General features: G+C 44.2%; 1 protein-coding gene across 1 annotated transcript in view; it reads left to right on the forward strand.

Annotated features, from left to right (window-relative positions):
• The window catches only part of PM20D1 (peptidase M20 domain containing 1), a gene marked incomplete at its 5' end in the record, with an annotated part of 236,916 nt that overhangs the window by 180,450 nt on the left and 28,932 nt on the right, over positions 1 to 27,534 (forward strand). The window contains one exon of the mRNA XM_018571733.1: positions 13,772 to 13,871. Coding sequence (XP_018427235.1) covers positions 13,772 to 13,871 — 100 coding nt within the window. The remainder of the gene's footprint in view (positions 1 to 13,771; positions 13,872 to 27,534) is intronic.

Below are 27,534 nucleotides of genomic sequence, written 5' to 3' on the forward strand. Positions count from 1 at the left end.
TACATGGTACCCTCTAGAGTAGTGCACCTTCGCACCTTCGCACCTTCATACCTCACTGCAATGTGTTTCAGATTAATGTAATCAGACTTTTACAAACCCCTTTCCACACTTTCTTTCCAAGAGACTCTTGGTTTGTGCTCTTACATCTTAAACCTCAGTTTCTGGGGGGAGCGCATGGGAACATCATGCATGTTCTGAACCTGCTCCGCACACATCTGGAGAGGGTGACATACTCACCAATAAAGATTCTTTCCTACAGGAGATCCAGGCGATTGTCCGGAACAAGATAGCGGTGGCCTCACGCAAACTCACCTTGAGGCTTCTCCCAGGGAAATAGGCCACTGAACGAATTTGCTTTAGCATCGCATGGGCAATGCAACAACAGTCCTTGAGGGTCATGAGCAAGATATAGAGGCTTTACAGAAGGATATAGCCTTTCTGCAGGGTATTATCAAAGTTTGCAAAATTATACAGTAATTCTATAGATTGCTGGAATCTATAGAAGATCTCCTGGTCTCCATTACAGCCCTGTTTCATGAACGTTCATGATGCTTAAGGCCTCTGGTGTGGTCTCTGATCTTCATATTCTAGGCCATGCTTATAAGGATTTTACGGACCTCTCCCAGGTAACTATAGCCAAAAAAATAAACCTATGGCCCTATCTCTTGATTCTTCAATCTGAGGATATTAGCTACAGATGGGGGTACCCATTTATGCTCATTTTCATCCACTGCAATAATCTGCAGAAATCTGCATAAATTGCATACTCCTGAAGAGGTGCACTTTTGTTTTAGAAAATTGAACCTTCCATTACCACCTAATCTCAGCCCTAGCCATTTCTCTAAGGTGGATTCTCCACATAAAAGTGATGTGGCTAATGATTCTTTAATTCACCACAGAAACGTTTATCTCAGTGATTCCACTGCTTCCAGCCTCAGTTTTTTTGCCCTGCTTCTAAATGATAATATTTTGCTGTTACCCCATGCAGAACTTAACTACCTCTACCACAGGTGAAGCTGCATTCGCAGCTCTTTATTGCTTTTGACCTAACACATCTGTGGCTATATCATTCAATGCACTGAGTTGAACTAAAGTTTGTTAAGACTTGTTATTTTATTTGGCTCTTTCTGCCCACACTAGATAGTAATGATCATGCCTTTTGAGGTTTCCCATGTTTTCAAACAACAGGTTTGCCTCTACAGCTAAGAAGAACTGCAACTGGATGTGTACTTGGATTCTTAGACAACTGCTTCCTTTGACCATTGCATTATCACCTGCAGTTTCCTAACCTGCCACCCCTTTTTTTTGTGTGTTTTTTACACTGCCTTCCTTTTTTTCTTTAAAGCTTGGCTTAACAAAGTAGTATGGTGACCAAATGCTGTGTTAGTCTTTTGTGACTATTGTGTTTTATATGCATGGTTGTATAGTTAATATTGCATGGAGTGACCTGGTGCCACCATGATGTTATGACTTGCTTTTAGTTGCTGAATTTATTAGTAGAGATGCTGAATGTTGTGCATTGCTTTACTCCGTTCTGGTAGACGTCTCAATTTTCAAGTTGGTATTCCCTGAAAGAGTAAAGTAGATTTTGTTCTTCTTTTACTATGTCCCCTACATATTCTTACCACTTATATGCATTTGTGATTACCCTGTTTTGATTGAGCTTGTTACATACATTGATGCTGGCTGTGGGGAAATTGTAGGGAAATTGTGGGGGCACATATCCAATTGCTGTGATTGCTCTTGACCCGCGGGCTCTGACATTGGAAGTGTGATATTGTTGTGACCTTCTGAGTGGCATTTTTGGACAATTTAGCCTATCCCAGTTTTGTTTGTTTCTGTGCCTGTCCTACTTACTCTCTAACGATTCTACTAAATTTCTTTTTTATTCCCCTCTGTCTGATTTCCATTCCCTTTCCTCTTCTCACAGCCCCTCCACCCCCCTTTTTTTCCCCCTCTTTTTTTCATTCTGGAAATGACAGTCTTTCCTGTGTCCTAAACATATTACTTCAAGGTTCATTACGGGGCAATTAAGTTACTATCCTAACGTACTATGCTCCCATTTCCTGACAACTTCCCCTTCTTTTCCATATTTTAAAACTTTTGCACAAACATCAAAAAGGTACGGCCATTGTACATGGAAACTTTAAATTCGTTTTTAACCTTAAGTTGAACAAGTCTGCATCTGCTACTATTAGTGTATCTAATTCAGATTCTTCTCATTTTTGGTACTTACTCCAGATTCAAGATCTTTTCTATGTCTAGAAAGAGCTTAATCCCACCTTACGGGCCTACACCTGTCATTCAGCACCACATAACTCTTTCTCCAGAACTGACCCTATTTTGGTGTTTAGGAACTTTCACCTGGATGTCCCCTCAGTGAAGATTCTTACCACCTCTATTGGATCATGACCCCATATTGCTTGTATTGCAAGTACCTCCTGGAAAAATCTAGACCCACACCTTGGCTGCTAAATTACTTCCACCTAGTTAGAACAATCAACGCAGAGTTATTTCTATAATAATGTTGGCTTAGTTGACTCTCAAGTCACTTTATGAGAGGCATATAAGGTAGCAACAAACCTGGCACCATGTTGACCAACTGACTTCATTCCCTTAAACAGAAATGTAAATCTTTCTCTCGATATTAAAACTAACCTTAACCCCTTCATGACTGAGCTAGTTTTCAGGTTCTGTTCATAAATGACTGACACATTTTTTACATTTTTGCTGTGTGATTCTTCCACAGCAGTAATATACTTTCTTACGAAAAAAACGTGCTGCTGTATATTTATACAGCAGCACGTTTTTAGGAGGTAGCGCAGATATATACCTAAAGTATTTATAAACAATTGACGGGGAAACCCAAACTCAGGGGTTTCAATAACGTTGAGAGTTGAGACCATATTAAAAAGCAAAGGTATTTATTGTACGTGCCTGCATGGAGAGCAATACAATACAGAGTATTGGAATCAACATTGCTCTGACTGGCTGGGGTCTTTACACAATTTATATAGGGTCTGAGTTGGGGGGGAATTTGACTATCTATATTCTTTTAAGTGTAAATCTTCTTTCTGATGGCATCTGCGGAGGTAACAAACACATGTTTACGATTCTTCTAAAAGGACATCTGTTGTACACAGGAACCAATTTCCTTGTAAATAGATTTGAAGAAGCATTCTCGGGTGGGCATCACAAAATGGTAAATGCAGGATGTTAGACAATACTTGATTAAAACAAAATATGTTATAAATAAATTGGCTGTTCCGATTTCCCCCTCACAATTATCCTAAATGCTAAAATAAATTAGTATAAACCCCAAAAGTAATTTATCGCTCAAATGCATGTGAGCAATAAATAGTTCCAATAGTATAAACACAGTGAACAAAAACAGTGAAGATAAACAAAAAACACAAGCATAAACAAATCACAGTCAATCCAGATAACAAACCACATGTGAAATCAAATCTTGATATAAAATAGGATAGTTCCATATGGAAAAAACGGAAAAGTGTATTTCATACTTACCGCAATTTTCCTTTCCTGACTAGCTCCATGGCAGCACACAAATGGGTTAATCCCTCCCTCCTCCCACTAATCAGGATCATAAATTTACTGAAGTGCAGTTCCGTAACTAGACAACTCATCGGTGGGCAATGTGCTGCCGTGGAGCTAGACAGGAAAGGAAAATTGCAGTACCAGGGTGGGAATGATGCTTAACAGTTTAATTAAAGCCAGAGGCAGAAGAAATAACACTACAACCAAAGTTAACAGTAGTCAGAGCAACTGGATCAACACAATAATGAGTCATGAAAGTGTGTACAGAGGACCATGTGTCTGCTTTACGGACAGTCTGCAGCCCAGGACGTTGAGATACTTCTCGTGGAATGGGCCGAAACACCATGTGGCACAGGTAAGCCCTTGGCTTTGTAGGCCAATTAAATAGTTTTCACCACCCAGGAAGCGATGAGCCTGCTAGACGTTTTAGTGCCTTTTTTGGGCCCAGAAGGCACGATAAAGGAATGGCTCATAGACCTGAGCTCCATCATGGCTGCAATATATGCTTTTACCATATTGCCCACATCCAAGCGGTTATGTGATGACCATCCTCTGACGGAAAGGTGGGTAAAACAGTTTCCTGTCTCATGTGAAAATCGGACACTACTTTGGGGGTAAAACCCAGCATTGGGACCAGGACCACCCTGTCCACCATAAAATTCATGAAGGGCTCTTTAAACCCAAATGTGGCTAACTCTAACACTCTTCTGGCAGAGGTAATCGCTACGAGAAAGGCAGTCTTCAAGGTGAGAGGCCAAAGAGACACATCTTCTCCAAAGGGCTCTGAAGCTAGAAAGTCCAATACCAAAGGAAGGTCCCATTTGGGGAACAAGGGCTTTCTCTGAGGTTTTAGCAAGGTGAAGACCAGTAAAGGCTGATATTGCCGACACCTGCCCTTTGAGGGTGCTCAGACTGAGATTCATGTCAAGTCCCTTCTGCAGAAAATCAAGTACTTGCGTGACATGCGGTGTCAGAGGAGAAAAGGTGTGAGGAGATGCCAATTCTTGGAACTTAACCCATACTCTGTTATAAGGGAAGCACACGTATTGAGCTGCAGGAGAGGAAGATACCACGGCCTCTTGGGCCAATTCGGAATGACCGCAAGCACCGTCACAGCTTCCCTCTGAAGCCTCTTCAAGAACACTAATATGAGCGTGACTGGTAGGAATGCATAAGCCATCTGAAATGACCAACGAGCTGTTAAGGCGTCCACTGCTAGCGCTTGAGGACAATGGAACCTGGAATAAAATCTCCTAAGTCTGGTGTTGATTCAGGAAGCACAAAGGTCCACCTCTGGGAGAAAAGCCTATGTTGTCAGGTCTTGGAACACCCGACGTAGTTGTTGTCTATACGAGTCCTTGATAGGTAATCCTTCTGGAGATTGAGGAGACCCAGAACATAGTTTGCTGAGATGTGAACAAGATGGTCCTGAGCCCATTGCATGATCGGGACAACTTCCCTCAGTTAGGATTGGCGGCGAGTTCCCCCTTGCTTTATGATGTATGCGACTGCGGTGGCATTGTCTATCCGCAAAAGGACTGACTTCCCATGATTAGCTTCTTGGAAGGCCAACAGGGCCTGAAAAACCACTCTCAGTTCCAGGATGTTGGGCACAATTCCTTTCACTTGGAAGGACCATCGGCCCTGATCCCTCTGGCCCAAGCCGCTGGACCCCCAACCAGACTCGCTTGCATCTGTAGAGATCGCCCATGATATCAGCAGAAGAGTGGCAGTAAAGAATATTGCGGTTCTCGAGCCACCATTGAATACCGGTTCTCATGCTTGGAGTGGTTAGAATCAATATGTTGAGGTCCTCTGACTCCCATTGATTCAGAAATTGTGACTGAAAGGGGCGAGATCTCCACTGAACCCATCTGACCATGGGTATGGTAGACACCATGTTGCCCTCAATTTGCAGACACTGAGAGGCTGGAAGTCGATCAGACAACAGAGCAGCCAACAGATGCTGTCGCATTATGGGGAGTTTCTCTGCTGGCAGAGACACAGTGTTGTGTATCGCAGGCCCCCAAATACACCAGACACCTTGTGGGTGTAAGATTTCTTTTTCTCGATTTATCAGCCAACTGAATTCCTCCAGTGTTGCTACTACCATCGCGAGATACTGCAGCAAGGCACTTCCACTCTAGGATATCGTCCAGGGAATGGAAAATATGGATCCCCTTTTCCCTGAGCAGGGCAATCAATGCTAGAAGAACCTTAGTAAAAACTCTTGGCATGTTGTAAGGCCAAAAAGGAAGACACAGAAATTGGAAGTGGAGGAGCCCGAGCGAAAAACGAAGATACTTCTGAAAGGAATGGTGGATCGGCATGTGGAAATAAGCATCTTGCAAATCTTTGGATAGATGCAATCCCCTAGCTGGATCATCTTGAGAATCGTTCCATCTTGAAATGGTCTTTTCTTATGTAACAGTTTCGATACTTCAAATCGATAACCGGTCTCCAGTCTCCCATTCTCTTCTGTACAAGATATAAGGGGGAATATACACCCAAGAAACGTTCCTTTTTTGGAACCTGGACCACTGCTTCTTGAGCCAGTAGATTTTCAGTATACGAAAAAAGGACGGATCTCTTGATCTGACAAGATGGGACCCTCGTGGGTAGGAATATGGGGAGTGGCGCTGCGAGATCGAATCCATTACTCATCGATCCGCAACTTTGTCTGCCCAGACCTGTTGGAAAACTGCCAACCTCACACCTGCTCCACAACCCCAAACAGACAGAGTGTAACGGCTCGGTCAGGCTATATGAATCTCAGCTGCGGAGTGTGCCTAGCTCAGGTGTAATTGCTTAGGGGTACGGCTTCAGGGTCGAGCTCCAGGCAGCACTCTCAAACTTTAGCGGAGAGTTTGGAGCTCTACCATCATGCCGCAATTAATTTGTTTAAGTGGTGATGCACACGAGTAGCCCCAGGGTATTACAGCATACCTGGGTTACAACTATTTATGTGTGGTTCAAGCAGGTTCAAACAATAAGACTTCAGTAAGACTTCAGTAAGGTTCAAACAAAAAGTCATATCAGCACTTCCCCTTTAAATGGTGTGGCTCAGATATCAATGAGGAAGTCTATACAGCAATTGCATGAGAGTCAGATCAATCACTTCAGTGAGCACTAGCTGGGACAGGCTGTCACAGACTAGGTGATACTTGCAATTAGATGTCCTAGCAGAAAAGGGTTCTTTCCAGCAAAACAGGTCCAATGGTCCAGGCGAGGGGATCTCTGGTTGTCAGCTGGCGTTCACTGGCAATAGTGGATCGCCATACTGATCTCTCTGCCAGCCTTTTATGGGGAAGGAGTGTGGGAGGAGCTGCCGACGTCATAGGGACCGCTGCGTTCCACGCTGGAACGCATCGGCGCATCTACTACCGTCCTGCGGCTTGCGTTCCACGGTGGAGCGCAGCCGCGATCGTTACACAGAGCATCAAAAAGAGTTTTGCCCGGAAGCAGAAGCTCCCTTCTTGAATTTAGAAAAAGTACCCGATGGCTTCCAGGGCCTCTGAAACTCTCTGCCAGGCCCATATGCTCTGGCTTCTTTACCTCTATCCAATGCTGCTTTTCGAAAGAGCGCATTCCGCTGTTTCATCAATCTCCTGTCCTGGGGTATGAAGCCTGACCTACCCCCGGTTGCCTTGGCTATTGCTGCATCCAATTTGTTACCAAAGAGGGACTGGCCCTCAAATGGGATTCGACAAAAACCTTGTTTGGACGTGGGGTCTGCCACCCACGGTCTGAGCCAAAGGGCTCTCCATCCTGTCACAGCTGCCAACATTTATTCTGGCTAGGGACTTAATGACATCCACTGAGGCTTCTGCAAAGACAGCCTAATGTTCTTTAGGAGGTCTAAGATCTCAGATTTACTAAGATCCCCTGATACCGCGGACTCAGCGCTGTCAACCTAGGCCTCTAGGGCTTTTGAAGTCGCAGCCATGGCCACTGCAGGTTTGTATGCCCCACCAGCCGATAGGTAGATCTTTTTAGGATCTAAGTCAGCTCGTCTATCTAAGACATCTTTAAAGGTCACAGCGTCATCGAGTGGCAAGGTGGCGTGTCTCGCCAGCCGCATAAGGGCCACATCAACAACGGGCGACTCATCCAGATGTTTGACCTCCTTTTTTTTTTTACAAGGATACAGCTTAAAATACCTGTTCCGGAAAGAAGACTTCCTGTCCACCTGATTCCATTCATCTAGAATGACATCCTTTATTTCATCCATAAAGGGAAAACATAAAGACTCCTTCCTCACTTGTTTGAAATGGTGCGCAACATGTATTAGATAGCATAGAGGCAAGAAGTGGTGAGCAGGTGGTAATTCTTTGCCAATGGCAGTCTTTAGGGGGGCGATTGGTCCAGAGGCATAGTGCATAACAAACAATGGATCGTAAGAACCATATAATACAAAATATTACAAAAAACAAGTAATTGTACCTTTTAATGCAGTACCTGCCTATCAGAAATGGTCTCCAAGGGGCTAAGTGCAGTTAGGAGGCATCCAACAACACAGCAGTGTGTGCTGAATGAGCAGACCTTAAATAGGGGCGCCAATAAGCAGGGCCACCCCCAGAGGCCAAGCGATTGGCCCTGCACCTATTTCCGCCTGTCCGCACGAAGAAAAGGCTGCCCGGCGGCGGAAATGACACTGTGGAACACAAACATGCGTTCCATTCCTCGCCGCCAGAAGCCGCCGTTTCACAACAAGCAGTAGCCCGCTTTGCCATTGGTCCAAACCATTCACAGAGTAGAGGCTGTGACAGCTCTTGCCTCACTAGTTAGGTTACACATGCAGTGGGGAATCCCGCTGCTGTTTAACCTAACTACTTGTCAAAAGCTGGATGCAGCACTGCCTGTAATTAACATGCCAGGTTATATAGTGGGGAAGATTTCCCTGCTGTGTAACCTGTTACATGCCAATCTGAATGGAGAAAAAGCTGTCAGCTTCAGACTTGAAGCTGACAGCATTTTCATCCATAATACCAGGTGAGGCTCTGCCTCACCTGCCTCCCCTGACTGCACATCCCTGGTAAGCACACAGCCCAAAATCCTGAACTGTAGGTGGACAAATTAGGAACAGCAAGCAAGGCCACATGGGTACATTTATGAGTTATGATCCTGATTGGTGGGAGGATGGAGGGATTTATCCATTTGTGTGCTGCCATGGAGCTGACAGGAAAAGTGCTTGTATCGTGAAAAGATTGCACTCTAAATTGTAAGTATGCTTGTGAACTTCCACCAAGATCAAAACCTCCATGGCAAAAACTCCTAACCCTTATAGGCAGACACTCACCAAACGATACGTGACCTCTTATAATAAGAATGTCTTATGCACTGATTCAGGGCCCCAGGCAATGACAGAACTCTCCAGAACTCCCCGTCGATATCAATTCTTGTTACATATTACTCCACACCCATCAAATGAGGAAAGAAGTGCAGGAAATATCTCCTAGTGTAGAATGCCCTTTAATAAATGAGCAAATAAAAACAACCCATATACTCACAAAGAGATTTATATGCACCCGTATTGAGGTAACACATAGAAAAACCTCTCTAAGCCTCTCCAAACAGCGCATCCGCCATTTATCTAATGTGTGACAGTGCAGGCCCAAACACATTTCGTCAATAGGGAGGTCGTCAGGAACGGTGTGAGCACTATCCATCCTCCGCTAAAGATATACTTTCCTTGGACCCTCCCATTGAACATAATAATCCTATGCCACCCATTGCACATGTCCTTCGACACATTAAGCCTGCTCCAACCACTACACATATCTTATACAATATAGACCAAGGCTATAAAAATCACACAATATAAACACAACTTATAAAGGAACAAAAGAGAGCGTCTCCATAGTGTAAAAACGTTATTTAATAGTAAAAACATGCAGCTCTAAGGCTGTACTTACAACAGTTCGGTAGAATAAAAACCAGTAGAATAAGGTGAGAGGACGGAACCCCTGGCAGGGAGAATTTGGAGCGATGTAAAACACCAGTAACCTCGATCCCTGTATTGATAAATGGTTTACGCGTTTCTGGGGCACACCCCCTTCATCAGAACCAATGAAAGAACACACCCTGTATCCTGCCTTAAATCTTTGACGGAGAGGGTCACATGGGATTTTTAGTCCAATCATCCAGTCGGTGTTGGAGGCTCATCTAGAGAAGGCAAGTGATCTCTAATTAAACGGAAAAAAAAAAAGAGTTGGGAATATACACACACACACATTCTACATTCTTTTAGAAATGTCCACTTGGGGATGTGAATGCGTGTGTTTATCCATATGTGCTCGACAGCGGTGCCACTCTTAGTAGTGGTTTTTATAGAATTTAGGTGTTTTACTTTGACATCCATATATTGTGGTTATTGATGTTGAATATTATGTTCATTATTTTTATAAGTCATATCTAGATCACATATGCACTAGTGGATGGTAGTACTCACTTTTATTAGTTTCAATTCCTATATTTACTGTCAGTCTGAAACACACTCTTGTTTCTGAGCTGATCTATATCAATTAGGCGGTTATCGCATCCACATTATGTCCATTCCATGACATTATATTGTGGATTAGCTCAAGCTGAATAGTAATTAGAGATCACTTGCAGCTGCCTTCTCTAGATGAGCCTCCAACACCGACTAGATGATTGGACTAAAAATCCCATGTGACCCTCTCCGTCAAAGATTTAAGGCATTGGTTCTGATGAAGGGGGTATGTCCCAGAAACGCGTAAACCATTTATCAATACAGGGATCAAGGTTACTGGTGTTTTACATCGCTCCAGATTCTCCCTGCCAGGGGTTCCGTCCTTTCACCTTATTCTACTGGTTTTTATTCTACCGAACTGTTGTAAGTACAGCCTTAGAGCTGTGTGTTTTTACTATTAAATAACGTTTTTACACTATGGAGGTGCTCTCTTTTGTTCCTTTTCTCATAGACTGGTGGTCCATCTAATCTGTGGGAGCTGCCTCCATCGTGTTTGCTGTATTTTTACTGCTGGGCTCTTTTTGGATTTGAAGGCGCCGGTATTGTTTTGCAACAACGTATAAAGGTATAATATATACAGTATATATATTGCAAAATGTGCATAAACAGAGCTCAATATATGCAAAGATCTCTCATATACACATATAGAAGGGGATTCTTCCAAATGCATGTGTAACGCATGCTCACGTACATGTGGAACATTATGCAAGATGTAGACCTCAGTATATGCTACTATCTTGTATATACATATATGTATGGCTATTGTTCCATCTGCATGTGCAATGCATATGCATGCGCTACACATGCACACATACTCCCATATGCATAAGGAACACATGCAAGAAACCATGCAAAAATCCTCCCAAATGTGCATATATCAACCTCAGTTCAAATTAAATCATATGTGTATCTATGAATTGCCATTACTGCATGTTCCTCCGCAACACACACACTCATTAAAATCCCCACAGACAATATATAAAATATACATTATATAAAAATACAAAGTGTCAATATATAAAACACAGTATGTGATACTATCTAATGGTCATCATTCCATAAGCATGCATAATGCATGCATACATACACATTTGTTTTGGTGGCAAAAGGGGGACCTAGGTGGGTGGTCATAATGCTATGGCTGGTTGGTGTAGACTCATTTTGAGGGTTATTCACTAAGCAGGCAAAGGATTTAGCCGAACTTTCAGCTAATGCTTTGGCTCGCTTCAGCTGCAGAAACCATTCAGTTCAGCCACCGCGTGCAGCAGCCTTCAGCTTCAGCCGAAGTAAAAAATTGAATGCAGCCGAGCCAAACAAACATGCTGCGGCTCTGCAAAGCCGAACAAACAGCCGAATCTTACGGCTGGCTCCACCCAGTTGTAATAACAGATCAGCGTCCCCAAATGACCAGGGGATGCTGATCTGTCATGAAACAATAACAACTGGGCTGAGCCGGCCGTGACATCACAGCCGACTCCACACAGTTGTTATTTATTGGCCGGAACCTACTAGAAGACTCTGGCAGGTGCCGGCCAATAGGAAACAGGATGTGTGTCGTTTTTTTTTCTTTACAATATTTTTCTTTTTTTTCATTTTTAACAATGTTTCTACATTTTTGTTGCATTTTGCTATTTACTTACTGCCGTTCGGCCCCTATGAGAATGAGCTGCTGGAGCTTCAAGCTCAGCCGATCCAGATGTTGGATCGGCTGAGTCGAAACTCTCCCTGCACTTCGGCTCAGCCGAACATACAGAGCATGTTCGGCTGACTGAAGGCAGCCGATGTACGGCTGATTTTAGCCCATGTACGGCTGAAATCAACCGTACAAGGCTGAAGTGAATAGCCGAACAGCGTTCAGCTCACTTCACTTTGGCTCCGTTATTCACTCGGTGAATAACCCCCATAGCGTTTGCACACGGGACGCAAACGCTATATGTGAAACAAATGCATGGATTCCGCTCGTTTGCAGCTATTATATAGCCGCGAACGTGCAGAATTCGCTGGATTATCTCGCTTGCACTATTTTGGGGGACAGCCGCTCCAGTGTGAACGGAGCTTTAACCCGCGCGGCCCCCAAAATACTTCAAGCGCGATAATCCAGCGGATTCCGCACGTTCGCGACTATATAATGGCCGCAAACTAGCGGAATCCATGCATTTCACATATAGCGTTTGCGTCCCGTGCGGGCTCCCACATGAAAAACCGAACGGGAAGCGCAAATGCTCTATGTGAATGGAGACTAAAGGGTTAACAGTTTACAGCTAAAAAAAAAAGTTGTTATATTCACTTACCAGCATCGGGGCTCCCGATCCCCAGGTTCCAGTCGGGGTTTTTGAAGAACTGCTCCAGTGGGGGGGGGGCAGGGCCGGATCTCAGTGGGGCCCCCCTAGCATGAGGCTCTCTTCGCCTCCGTCCGCCCTCCGGCCACTGCGACACGCCCCCGTCCACTGCGGCACGCCCCCACCTCGGAGCTCTTCTCGGCCACGCCGCTTTAATAAACCCGCGTCCTCTTCCATGCGGGCTGAAAAGGGCACGGGGGTCGGTGACGGGCCCCCTCTTTGGCCGCGGGCCCTATGGTCGGTCCGCCCCTGTACTCCCCTCGTCAGTCCCTTTGGGACTGATAGGGATTTTAAGGGAGAACCTTAAAAAAACTGAAAAAAACCACAGGGTCTCCCCTAAAATCCCATACCAAATCCTTAATCTGAGCAGCGGCCTAGCAGAGCAGGAAAGGGGGGTATGAGCATGCGCACCCCTGTACCATACCAGGCATTGGGAGGGTGCTCTTCCAGGGTGGGGACCCCCTGGGAAAGCACCTTGTCCCCATGTCGGTGAGATGCCGCCCCCCTTGTGAATGAGTAAGAGGTATTTGTTACCCCACTTACCCCATTCACCAAATAGTAAAGAAAATAGCAAATAAATGCACAACACTTTGTGTCCTTTATGTGAAGAAAAAACACAAGGCAGTTTTTGACAACAAAAAAAAAGTGTCCATCGATGTAATCCAAAGGTCAATCACATGGTCCAGCGATGTAGATCCTCGTCAATCACAATGAATGATGGCTGCCAATTCACTTGAATAAAAAAAATCATGCCTATCCCTTCTTATGCTGCTGAACTCAGCTTATGCAACTCAACAAAAGGACAGCTCTGACCCGAATGTAAACAAATAGGCAGAGCGAGTCGTGACACATCAAGGTGGTGATTAACTGACTGATTTAGAAAGTACCACAGGAATCATTCTATTGCTATCATGACTTAAATCTAAAGAGTAAACACTTCAACCTCATTTGTGAAGGAGCTATGGTCGGACAGGAGTCTTCTGGATGCGGGTTCGCATTTTTAGAAGTCCTTCGTGCCCACGCTCGAGTAGGAAACCGCCAGAAATTTAAACAGACAGCGATGGCCGTTTACATCCGGCATCTGTAAAGTTGCCTGATTGCTTGTGCAACTGCCACCCTTTTATTCTATAGTGTCTTGGCTTTCAGAAAATATATACTGTTTGGGTGTTTTAAGTAATTTTCAGGCCTAAAATGTGGATTATAACATGTAAACAAAAAATGAAAAAAAGGCCTTTGTCCTTAAGGGGTTAACCACCATATTTAAGAATTGCTAAGCTGAAATGTGTTACATTTTTTTTCTTGAGTTCTTGAGCCATGGAGGAAAACACTTTTGAATGTTTTAGATCCGTGAACTAACCCAAAGTTTTGTCATTTTTTTTAGGTCTCTGTATTGGAAATACTGACAGTCGCCATTTTGTCAACTTGACTGACAGCATATATCGTTTTAGTCCTTTTCAGTTGAAACCTGAAGATTTGGGGAGGTAGGAGACTAAGGGCCATATTTATTTAAAAAAATCAGTGTGACTGTGCTCATGTCTACTACCCAATCAAGTTTAGGTGTGAAAATTAAATTCCTCCATTATTCACTGAAGGACACATCACTGCAGATTCAACTACACTGGTTACACTGCTGCCTGCAAGAGGATTGGACACTAAGTAAAATTAAAACAAACCGGCTGTCTAGTGACTATACCCCTGTACCTGCTATGTAGGGGAAGCTCCACACAATTGTTTGTAGGTACTGGGCAGGGGCAAGGGGTATACATGGAGGAGCTAAGTCTTAAATTGTGAAACTCAAGCTATATTTAGGTAGACACACCAAATAATTGCTTCATTTGAAAAATGTGTGTGCAGGGCCGGATTCCCCACAAGACCACCCAGGCCATGACCTCGGGGCGGCAGGGAGTAGAGGGGTGGCACAGCCTGTCAGTGTTTACATGCAAGTGGTCCGGCAGCTGAAAAGCCACCTGGTTGCTTGTAATGTGGTGCCGCTCGGTGCACCCCACCTCAGCCACTGCCGGTCCAGAGCTCTGCTGTGCCCGGAACCGTCACGGCAGCTCTGTGACCGGAGACACGTTCCCCCGCCGATCTCCTCCCTGTTCCCTGAATGCAGGAAGTAATATATATTACATCACTTCCGCATTCAGCTGTAATTCCTGACTATAGAAGCCGGAGAGAAGCTGGTGAAGCACACCTCTGCTTCATCAGCTTCTTTGGGAGTCCCTAGGTAACATTTAAAGTCCCCCGCCCCCACATACACATGCCAACATGCGTTGGGTGCACCTATGTGAGAAAATGGTGATTCCGCCCAATATGACGCACATGTATATATGTATATCACCGCGTACATCAGAGTGCGAGCAATAATTCCATGGCCAATTAACCCCTTCATGACTGAGCTTTTTTCCAGTTTCTGTTCATTATTGACTGGAGCACTTTTTCAATTTTTGCTGTGATTTTTTTTTTTCCACGGCAGTAATATACTTTCTTACTAAGTGCACCCACACATATAAATATATAGCCCTGTCAGTCTTCTAAAAAACAATATATAATATCATATGTATATATATATATATAGTGGGGCAAAAAAGTATTTAGTCAGCCACCAATTGTGCAAGTTCTCCCACTTAAGAATAATGGTTAGGTGGCCTACAATGTCACATTTTTTTTTGTTTTGTCTATTATATCACAATAACTGCTTAATAATTTATTTATTTTTTTCATTTTTGGTTATTATTCGGCCAATAATTACCTTAGTGACTGATTCTGACAGGATTAGAGCTCACTAAAGGCTTCTGATCATTCTCAGACGATCGGAAGCTGATAGCGATGGGGTATTTGTAACAGCTTATTTCTTTCATTGATGAGAGAAAGAAGCTTTTACAAAAGCTTAACTATTTAATTAATGGATACTGAGGCATCCATTAATGAACAGTAACCACTGATTCTCAGCAGTTATTGGCATTTCATGACCCTGAATACAGTATGTGAGTGTATGTGAGCAGTCATTTGGGCACTTCAAGATGGAGATGTACAGTGTACGTCTCCAGTCATGAAGGGGTTAATCACTGTTCACACTAAACCAATGAGTGGTAAAAGCTTTTAAAGCATCACTGAAAGGGGCTCTTATCTAGTCGGCTGGGGGATTCTCCTTCAAAGCGCTTCGGGAACACAGAGTTAACTACACTATGGCAGATTCAAACATGTTCAATCATATGACATCAGTCATTACTAACTCTAGTTGCTAACATGGGAAAGAAGAACTTTGGAATCCTATAGCATTAGTCATAGATAACTCTTATCACTAACGGCCAGTTCCAATATACTATACCATAAAAGAAGTGCAAAGTACAATACCGATAAACAAAAGGATAGAATTAAAATCTGCTGAATATTATTTAAGACTTTTGATTTTAACATATATTTCTAAAGAGGACCGGTATTGTATTATCAAATCATTCTTTTAATCCCCTCTTTTATCACTAAATGTGATAAAATAAATATATACTAATAAATATCCTCGTTTGTCCTTCTAGTTGCTCTCTCACATAGACATAAGCATAACGTTATAAGTAGGGCGCCGAGAGCTGATTTAATTGGGGATGGCATCTGCGCCCTGCGGTTCCGACATGTAGTCCAACGCCGCCCACAATCCTGAATACCGCAACCGCCAACGCCATCCGCAATTAAATCAGCTCTCAGCGCCCAGTAGGTGCGGAATACAGCAGGGGCTGACTGGCAACTTTTAGCCCAGGGGGCAAGTACAACCCAGAGGCCCATGGTGCAGCTACTTGGCCCCCCTCACGCTCTGCTTCTTCCCCCGCCTTCTCCCCACCCCTGCCTGCCACTTTTGCCATCCATGTAACTGTAGTGTGAATGGTCGGGTGTCACTCCTTTCATGTAAGTCCATGAAGGGAGTGACAGGCTGGGGGATGGTGCTCTCCTCCCACTGGGCTCCCTACATACTTCTGGCCTTACTCCGCTCTATGTCTGGTACATAGGTACTCTCGCCCACTGTAGACCGCTGCTGGCTGTCAGGCATGTTAGAGGGCATAGAAAGAAAAAAGAGAGTGTACCTAGAGATCCACACCCCTGTCTAGTTTTGAGTTAATTAACTCAGCTTATTAACTCTCACTTGCAAAGCAAAACGAAAATCCCCCTGCTGCTTACTGGAGACTAGAAAAAAACGGTTTGTTCAACCAAGTGAGGTTTTGAACATAGTGCAGCTGAATAAGGGGGAGTCGGAGAGTTAATTGGCAATATAAAAGGGTAAATTTATTCAAAATGCAAGACAACAAACCATAACACATTAACGGACTACACAGTTGATTCCCACTAACCCTACACCTTTAAAAATTATTGCAATAATCCATTCGTGTAAAACAACATTCAAGACCTTTTGGAGCTTGTAGATCAACTTTGATTAGGTAATCTAGCGGTTCTCAATGTTTGAGAAAACAGCGCTGGGAATAAAGTGAATAGTGCAAGATACAACGTATCAGGTGCCTGGGATTACTTGATTGCGTTAATAATTTTCCCTCTAACTGCAGACATCTTTTTAAGTTTTGTCCAGTTATAGATAAAGTCCCTGGGAACAGAACTTGGATCTTTATTAGTTCTTTCACTGGATCCCACAGATATCGCTAGGAAAAAACTTGATTGAAGAAATCTTACTAGGACACTTTAAAGTATGAAAGTGGACCCGGGAAAATAGGTAACATACCGCTGAGTTTTAAACACTCCTGGGAGGAGGAAACCTCCAATCTGTGTATAGTAATAAACTCGAGTAAGATTTACTCACGGATGTTCTCTCCCTTTGGTCAGACTGTCAGTCCACGAAACATATGAATGCTTGATATTTTCTTTCCAACTTTGTTCGTTGTGGTGTCCCGATGGTGTGAAAAGTCCTTAAGTGTGTTCCTATATGGCTCAAATGCTTTTTGAGAGGGGTTGATAGATCCCAGGTTCAACTTAATTCAAGTCCGTTTATCCCGTTTTGTCGACATAGGTAATTTCCTAGTCTCGCTGTTTGAGATCAACCACTGTCATGTCGATAATGTGTTGTATCAGACAAGCATCCTGCAGCGGATGACGCGTTTCGCCCCTCCTCCGTTTCTTGGGGCTTCGTCAGATCCTAATGGGTAATCAGTTGATGAGGTTTTTATCCTTTTCATCACGTGTTTACTGTTAACCCATTTGGTGTCATGAGTAGTTGGGCACGAAAAAACCCTTTCTCACGTTATACATTTAGATATTAACTTTCTAAAAATATATATCAAACTAACTATAACACCCTTAACTAAGGGAAGATATGGAGCTCAGCTGCGGAACCCCGTTCCGCCTTACACACCCGAACCCAAGGGTATTGTGCAGCAATGAATCTCGCCACTAGGTTCTAAGCATCATTGCACCAATCTCCCAGAAGGTAAGTATCAGCCGCTAGTTTCTAGCTTCTATCTACGGTTCTTAGCTGCCTTAGTTATGAGGATAGTACAGTATGATCAGGAACACAGGGTATGGTGGCAATGATGGTAAGAATATTATCAGTGGTTTGATCAGAAGCAATAGGTAGTTCCTCATTCAGGTGAGTATATTGCAGACGACCTGCCAAGCAGACCGGGTAGAGTAGTAATAGGTTCAGTATACGCAGTAACTGTCTGTTCCTGTCACAAATCAGTATTGGTAGTATGGTTAGCAGAGTGCTGAGAGGTTATGCATACATTACAAGTTCATAGTCCTTGTTAATACAGTAATCACCGCCAATGAACAACCACCAGGTGGCAGCAGAGAGCTCTAACTCAGTACTTGCAGTTAGAAGATAAGGAAGCTGATCGTCCCCTGTACCGTGAGTCCTTGAGTGTATGAAGAGACTGCAGTGAACGGCCAGTGTCCTGCCCGAGCAGCGAGGGGAGGCAATTTCTACCAGTTTTAGGTGGTAGAAAAAAAATGCATGTGTTCGCAGGGGCTGGGGCCTTTAATTTTATGGGGGATTTTTAATTTTAGTTTATTTAATTTTTATTTTTTTTTTACTTTTTTGTATTTTTTCTTACTTTTTTGATTTTTTTATTAAACTTAATTTTTTGATTTTTAAAATTTTTACTTTTTATTTAACTTAATTTTTTTATTTATTTCACTTTTTTACATTTTTTTTTTTTTTTATTCAATAGATTTTTATTGAATGTCAATCAGCAGAGGAGGGACCTGAAGTTTTCTATCAGGCTGGCTATTGCGGTCAGCTGCTGGAATGAAGACGATCGCAGACGCCGCGGAGAGGTGAATAGACTGCAGGGGGGGGGGAGCTCAGACTGTCTGAGGGCTCTCCTTTCAGGCTGTAATCGGCAATCTGTCCCCACTGACACAGATCACTACAGCCGGTAGGGAGAAACCGCTGACAGTCTGTGAGGCTGCAGCGGAGAGAACCCCTGTCCCAGCAGTTGCGTAAAAGCATCACACAATTCATAGTCATAGTTAATGTATAAACATTAACTATGACTATGAATTCATGTGAATTGAGAATTTATATAGTTATTTTCCTTAAGCCTAGCTGGTTAATTAGTGCCATCTTGTGGTAATTTTATTACACCATGTTTTCTGTGTTCCCTCCCATTTATGGTGTATTTCTTCTTGAGGTATTTGTTTCTAGTGTCATGGCTGACTGTAACATGGCCACATATTAATCTGCGCGCATGGGGGGAAACATTACCATCTTTGACCTGCAAATACCGTCTGTTTAATCATCTACTGCATCCTCTCGTCTGCTGTAACTCTGTTGCATTCAATAAAGAACTTTGTGGAGGAAAGGGTATTTGGTGAGTTCAGCTAATTGATGAGGATTGTCTGTGGTGATTGTATCTGCTTATACAGGCCAGGCATGGAGGTCTCAGCAAGGGATAAATCGCTAATACAACAATTGGAGTCAGAATAGGGGTAGTAGGGGATAGTGGAAGGTGGCATAGAAAGAGCATAAAAGGGGTTACAGAGCAGTACATGGGGTATGCTGCCACACCAGTGGTGGTTATAAAGCAAAAGAGGTCAGGGAAGGATAATAGTATCCAGCCACACAAGAGAAGTCCAGTAGAACAAGGTGGCATGAAATTTTAAGTCAGTGCCTTTTAAAAAGCTGGTGAGATCCTCCATTATTCAATATTGTTGATTTTGTGAAGCCAATGCTGTATCAGATGTGGGGAGGGGAGATTCTGTGAAACCAATGTTGTATTATGAAAGAAGAGTCCGGGGAATGTGGAATCCGTAGCATGCAGTATTAGCCATGTAAATGATTCATGCCTTGAAAGAGAATGTACTGTGGTGAATTAGAAATAAAGGTTCTTTAGGTATGGGATGGTCAGTAAATATTGAGATGATAGTGTGGACCTAGTCTCAGGAAGTCCCTAAATTTGGACATATCCAAAAGATGTGTAGGATGAATACCGGCAAAGAACCATATCTCCAACAGCAGGCAGAAACTGCATTCTTAGGCCCATATGTCGAAGGCCTTTGTCAACGTCTGTGGAAAATTTAAAGGTTGGGATGGCCTTTGACTGGGCTGAGTGGATGTGTATATGGTTTAGGTGGTACCACATTTTGTGGCCTCTATGAATCCTACTTTTTTCAGTTGCATAATGTTTTGGAAGTGCAGAATTAGGTAATATGAGCAGTCAGGATGTTACGGGTAGGTCTAAAACCTGTTGTATGGAAATGAAGGCTTTTTTTTTAAAAAGTGTGAGGCTAATTGGACCTAGAACAGTCTGTAGCGGATGCCATCTGGGCATGTGCTAGAAGGTGCCCCCCTTTTAAACAAAGTGCACTTTGTTTGCCCCTCCCCCCTTCCTGACCTAAATGATTCCAACCCCCAACCTCCACATATCTATACTTATTGAGATCCGAGGACTGCTGCTCCACTGTTTGCTAACATCTAGCACTGAAAGTCTGATTATTATACGTGGTTAAGACAGGGCTGAGATAATACGAGACTATATACAAGGTGGCTATATGGTCAGTTTCTACCATGGACTAAAACTTTATGCTACAGTTTAATATAGTAAGCCTAGTATTTTAAAGAAGAACTCCAGTATTTATTTTTATTTACCCTTGCAGTGGGGCTACCCCCACACTGCAAAGGTTAACTGATTGTTTCTAGGTAAAAAAACGTAAAATATACTCACCCAAAACTTTGAGCCTAGACACAAATGAGCACCTAACTCTTACAGTGTGGGGATAAGACTGTGATAGTGGTAGTGTGTTCCAGACTTTTGTGATGTTTTCAGTGTGACATTGTTGTCATATTTTTAGTTGTGGTGGGTTAATGGACGTCCATTTGTATATTTTGTTATCATCTAAAATACTTTTTGATGGAATAAAACATTTTGATATATGGCTTATCGGCCCAATCATAACCGTTCTATGACCACATCTGCAACAATATTTTTTGACTGATACATGGTTATGTGCTAAAATTCAATTTTTAATGAGTTGGTCTGATTATAACTTAATTCTCCTGGGTATTTGTACTGTAGTCTAATGCAGATTTGATAAACAGCTGCAATAACACTGCAAAAAATTGCAATTAAAATAATTTCATTTTATGGGCCCTCTGCTTTCAGAATATATGTAATGTTTTGGGGGATTTGAGTAATCTTCACCAAAAATGAGAAAAAATGGCTCTGGCAGCAAATGGTAGGGATGCCTTTGTCCCATTGTTTGTTTATATAGAGGGAACAAAAGTCTTTCATCTTTAATTTCTGCGTGCATTTACCAGAGATCTGCTACACTGGTTTTCATATTCATAGAAGCTGCATCCCAATCCTGTCAGACTGGTCTTTAGCCAAGCAGAGTGATTTTAGATGGGTTTAAAGATGGGTCAATTCTGTGCCATTTTCAAATGTCGCTTTTTGTGGGATAGTCCTACCATGTCAATCTAGGACATTAAGTGTCGAACTAACTGTTTTTTAAGTGATGAACAGTACTTTATCTGTGTTCTATGAGCTTTCCTTATTGTGTGGTGTAGAAGGTTTGGGTGATGTTTTCAAGTATAGTACTTTTCAACAAGTGTCCTGAAGTTTACTTTAGGTATTTAGCAATACTGGGATCTGGTAAAAGGGACGCATCTAACTGGCAGTTTTAGAGGTTGGGTGGCAAATTGTTTAGGGTCATAGTCAATTATGTAGGTGCAGGGTTACCAATTTCTGCCCATATAACCAGGGTGATGTGGCAATGGTTGAGTAAAAAAATAATTTCAGGTATAGGCTTGGTCTACCAGGGAGTGGGTGGCTGGATAGTGGTTGCACCAGTTGTAGGCAGTTTTTAATTCTTTTGCAAGCTGCAAAGGATAGGTGAAATAATGTTCCAGTAATGTCTAAGTGTGGGTCTAACATCAAATTGAAGTCTCTTCCCAGGAGCAAAATTCTTTTACTAAATTCAGTATGTGTATTGAGCTTTTTGAGCTTTGAGGAACTTAATCTGGTTATGGTTGGGAACATAAACATTGATCAGGGTCATTTTATGGGGGTTGACAAAGCCCTCTAAAACCAGCCCTCTTCATCCCTGTATACATTAAGTGGTCTCTGCAATAGGTAGTGATCTAGAAGTGTGCTAACACTAGATTTTTTGAGGGGTGAGCAGGAGTGATATATCGATGGGAAGTATTTATCTTTTACATAAGGAATGCTGCCTGGCGGGAAAAGGGTTTTTTGTTTCCTTTTTAGTGTATAGGTCAGTAAATATCATTCTGCGTATTTTAGGGGTGTGCATTCCCCAAACATTGAGCAAGAAGATGTAGATCATAGACATTTGGGTAGTGTGGTGGGATGAAAGAGAAAGAAAAGAAAGAACTCCAAAAAATAGAATAGGAAAAAAGGAGGGGGAATATGGGTGGTAAGGACGGGAGTGGGTAAGAATGGAGTTATCTTAGAGGTGGTCCTCAGCTTGGGAGCCATGTTGTGGGAAGAGGGTGGCCCTAAAAAAAATGGTGTAGAGGATTGTGCCCCTATATATGGGGGGGAGATCAAGGGAGATATGGAAGAGGAGTAAGGAAGGGGTATTGAAGTTTCCTAAACAGATACAGACATGGTCAGGAAGAAGCCACTAAGTTAAGAAAATACACTGATTTCCCCTGGGCCATACCAGATAGATCTGAGGGTGAGTGCCAGAGCAGGTACAAAGGAAGAAGCTCACTCCCATAAACAGGGTCTCCGGTTATGTTGGCAGTGCCAGGTTACATTGTGGTGAAAGGGGTTTCAGCAGTGACTACTGGTGAATATCAATTACCTTAGGAGTAGGGTATTATTGTGAGAGAGTTTGAGTCCAGTGTTAGAAAGGCATTGATGAGGAATTGGTGTGATAATTATCATGTGCTAGTGAAATTGGGCATGTGATTTTTGTGGTAGAGATAGGGAGGGGAACCCTCTTAGATAGCCAGCACATTTGAGGTCTGGTAAAAAAAACCGCAAACACTGATAACAAGTTAAGAACATGACAGTGCGTGTCCTACTGAAATGCCAAGGTGGAAGTGTGTGACCGATGATCATTAAGGTAGGATTCAGCAGAGGATTTTTTTCTCCATGTGGAGAGTTCAACAGATTATGGTAGGTAGTGGCTGTTCAAAAGTTCATGGTTTGCAGAAATAGGTACTCATGGGTGCACTGCAAAACCTTAAGATTTCTAAGCACAGTGGAGAAAAGAATATAGGGTAGGCACAGGGTCTCCCTGTAGTTTAGTTCAGAGGTTCTAAACTGTAGCAATATGAGATGTCCATAAATGACAGGGAGTAAGGCACTATGTGCCTTTGTATATGCCTGTGTAGCCTGGAGTGTCCTCAGAGCAGGAAGCAATTGCAATGTGTGTGAGGAAAAGGAAGCAGTTTGGTCTCAGCCAGTTTTAAGGATTTGTAGTTTTTTTTTTATAATTCTTTATTTTTATAAAACAGGAATATCCATACAAAAATATTGCACACAGTCGGTTATACAGTACACATCGAAGCTTACAGTGTGAAGTGCAAGTAACAGGCATGAACTTGTATGCATGGATCCTGTAACATTTCAATTTAGGCAACCCTTACTACATTGAACAATAAAACAAAAGAAAAATGATACGTAGATGTATTATGAGTAGTTAGAGGAACACACGGTCCCTCCGCCCCCCACAGTGGGCCACGGAGGAACCGTAGATCATAACAGAGATAGGTGTCATGTGCATCACTACCTGTGCTGCCCGAGACAGGATGAGTACTCGAGCATATTAGCATATCGCCCTGTAAGCGTGTTAATAGGAGGATATGGTCTAGTGAAAAGTAACAATAGGCAACTAAACTCGATAGGTGACCGGCATTTAGTAACCTTTCAACATCTCTGTCAGGTCCTCCATTCTCCAGATATCATTAACCTTACTCAGCCACATGCCTACCGTAGGGGGCCGGGTGTCCCGCCAGAGCACCGGGATGCAAGCTTTTGCTGCATTAAGCATATGTGGCAATACAGATCTTAAGTATGACTGTTTCGGTATCGTATTGTGATGCAAAAGGATGAATGCCGGGGTTAGTGGGATATCCTGGTCAGTAAATGTGGGCAGCAGCGACTTGACTGGATTCCTGGGCATGTCCAAAAGATGTGGAGCATGGTACCCCCGGCCTGGCCGCATCGCCAGCACTCAGGCGATAGCCCCGGCATAATTCTGTGAAGGGCAGCAGGGGTCCTATACCAACGTCCAGGCTGGTCGGATAAAAGTCCTGGCTGGTGGCAACGACCGGAGAAAGTGGGACAACTGCACCCTTTGCCAGAAGTTTAGAGGGGACCACTGGGGTTCCAATGACGGGTCCCCCAGCAACACCCAAGCATCAGTCCTGATGAAATGCTGAGCCTCATGGACGCTGGCCTCGGCCAACGCACGAAAGCCCAGATTTTCCATACCAGGGGTGAAACTGGGGTTACCCAGGACCGGAAACAAGGGTGAGGGAGCTGGGGATATACCCTCCACCGGAAATAATTTGTGACATACGGCCCAAGATGAACATATTGTGGGGTGGTTTTTCACCAAGGTTGGGATTTCACTTCTACACCAGGGCAGTGCTGCCAGGGGAAGTCCGGCTACTGATTGTTCGAGTCCTATCCAGTGTTTAAGTGGGCCGTGACGACACCAGTCAATCAACCTCGCGAGATGGCATGCTGCGTGGTATTATTATTATTATTATTATTATTATTATTATACAGGATTTATATAGCGCCAACAGTTTGTGCAGCGCTTTACAATATAGGGTAGACATTACAATCACAATACAATTCAAGACAAGATGGTAAGGAGGGCCCTGCCCTTGAGGGCTTACAATCTAAAAGGGAGGGGGAAGTGATACATGAGGAGGGAGCTGCGTGGGGATGAATTGTTTGAGCGGTTAGGTTGAGGTGGGATAGGTTTCCCTGAAGAGAGGAGTCTTTAGGGATCGCCTAAAGGCAGCCAAGGTGGGCGACAGACGGACAGGTTGGGGTAAAGAATTCCATATCTAGTCACATCGGGAAGGCCAATTCCCCGTGGAGTTTATGCATACGCAAAATCGACGATTTAATCCTAGGTAGCTTGTGGGCCCACAGAAATTTCACAAAGGCACTGTTGACGGCCCTGAGAAAGGACTGTGGGATGTGGATCGGCAGAGTTTGCAACAAGTATCTCTACGTGGCATGACATTCATTTTCAGAATGTTGCATCTGCCGAACCAGCAAAATTTACCTGCATGCCATCTTGAGAGGTCCAACCGAATGTCCTTGAGCAGTGGAGGGAAATTTAAGCGGAAAGTGTGTGAAGTTTAAGCGGAAAGTGTGGGAAAGGTCTGCCGGGATATTAGTGCCCAGATATCTCAGTGATTTCGTAGCCCACCGAAATGGGAATGCAGTCCTAGGAGGAGGAAGCTGGGGACGGATACATTGAGGGCTGTGGACTTCTGGAAGTTAATGAGGAATAGTGACAGTGCCCCATACTTCTAAAATTCCTGCATTAGGTTCGGTAGGGAGACAGTGGGGTTTGTAAGATAGAACAGCAGGTCATCGGCGAAAGCCGCTACTTTGTGCTTACCTCCCCCAACCAGGTCCACTCCCTCAATATTACAGTGAGCTCTGACTCTGCATAGCAAGGGCTCTAGAGTGAGATTAATGGTGACAACGGGCAACCCTACCGCGTGCCATTAGTGAAGGATTCTGACAGCGCACCATTAACCCGGACCTGTGCCGTCGGCCTGGAATAGATCGCCATTATCCACAACATCATCACCTCACCCAGGCCCAGTGCCCTGAGCGTCAGTTCCAGAAGCAGAAGAGGACGCGACCGAGCGGAGGACTCATGTATATCATCTAACACCCGTGTCACATTGTCCCGAGCTTCACTAGAGGGCATGAAACCCACCTGATCTAGATGAATAATATCCTGCATATGTGGGACTAAGCGGGACGTCAACATTTTCGTGAAGAGTTTCAGGTCGGAGTTGAGCAGCGAGATGGGCCTATAGTTCGAGCAGAGCAGAGGATCTTTCTCCGGTTTTGGGATGACGGTGACATGGGCTCGCAATGAATCTGTGGGGAACATCACACCCCTGCCCTACTGCATTGTAGCCCTTCAAGACGTGAGGGGAAAGGAAGGTCTCAGGAAGGGTGCAGAAGGTCTAAGGAGGAGTGCGCAAAGTCTCAGGAGGGGTACAGAGTGTGTCGGGAGGGGTGCGTAAAGTGACATCTAGAGTCCAGATGGCACCAGGCTGCGTCCAGGTGGCACCAGGCTGCATCCAGATGGCACCAGGCTGCGTCCAGATGGCACCAGGCTGCGTACAGATCTCACTAGGCTGCGTCCAGAGATGACATCTATATGCAGCCCTGGTGAGATCTGGACGCAGCCTGGTGAGATCTGGACGCAGCCTGGTGAGATCTGGACGCAGCCTGGTGAGATCTGGACGCAGCTTGGTGGGATCTGGACGCAGCGCCGATCTGGGCGATCGCGGCAGAGACGACAGGGACGCGCCCAAGATGGCGCCGGGCCATGCGGCCTCTGAACAGCCAGAGCGCGCTGCCCCCGATGGGCCCTCTTCTCCTGCTGGGGTAAGCGACACTTCCGTGGGTGGCTCCCCAGGATTGGATGACTCGCTGAGCCCTGCCTTGGCAATTGATCTCTTCGCACGGGATCGAGACCATAAGTCCCATATCTGGTCTCTCCCCACTAAGGCAGACTTGGATCAATTTATGCACATGATGGAACAGGCCTTTTAAGATAAAGTGGACATTCGACAAGAAACTACACACTTGGGAAACAGAGTGGAATCCCCAGAGTCACAGCAGGATGACTCCCTGGCAGCCATGGCTCTTATCAGAGATTGCAGCACCACCCATGACAGGCAGATATCTGCCCTCTTAAAGCAACTTGATGACCTGGAGAACCGCAGCCGCAGATCAAACATACGGATCAGAGGCCTCCCTGAAGCCACAGGCCTAGGGACATTATTCCCACACTACAGGGCATCTTTAGAAGAGCCTAGACCCAGATGACCCGCTTGAGATTGACAGGGCACACCACTCTCTAGCACCACCTTCCCAGAACCTGCCTCAACCTCGGGACATAATATATAAGCTTCATAAATACACTGTCAAAGAGGCCATCATGTCTATTATGAGAGATAGGCCCCACTTGGAGTTTGATGGAGCCATGCTACAATTTTTCCCGGACTTATCTAGACGCATGCTCATGCAACGTCGAGCTCTGCGCTCCCTTCGTAAAGCACAGATCCCGTAACGTTGGGGCTTCCACTTTCGCTTCCTGGTTCGCAAGAGCGGCAAAACTGTGTCCCTGACTGATGTGAGTGACCTCCCTAAATTTCTGGAAGCCCTGGACCTGCCAAAGATCTCATTGCCAAATTGTGTCTCCAAACATCCCCCTACCATCTCGTCAGCCTCCCTGGCAGACTGTCTCCTCCAGGCGGTCCGGTGGTCGTGACCCATCCTCTTCTACCCAAGATGAGCCGATACAGCCGGTTTGAGGCCCTTTTCCATTATGGAGTGTTTTCGTGCTCAAACTTGCAAGCATTGCCGGAGGCAAGAGGGTGATTCTTCCCTTCCGTGGATCCTCTACCATACCTCCAGAAGTTGCAAGATATGAAACGGCAGAAGATTTTTTTTTTTTTTGTTC

Source organism: Nanorana parkeri, unplaced genomic scaffold, assembly GCF_000935625.1.
Source record: "Nanorana parkeri isolate BGI_ZX_2015 unplaced genomic scaffold, ASM93562v1 scaffold1823, whole genome shotgun sequence".
NCBI lineage: Eukaryota > Metazoa > Chordata > Amphibia > Anura > Dicroglossidae > Nanorana > Nanorana parkeri.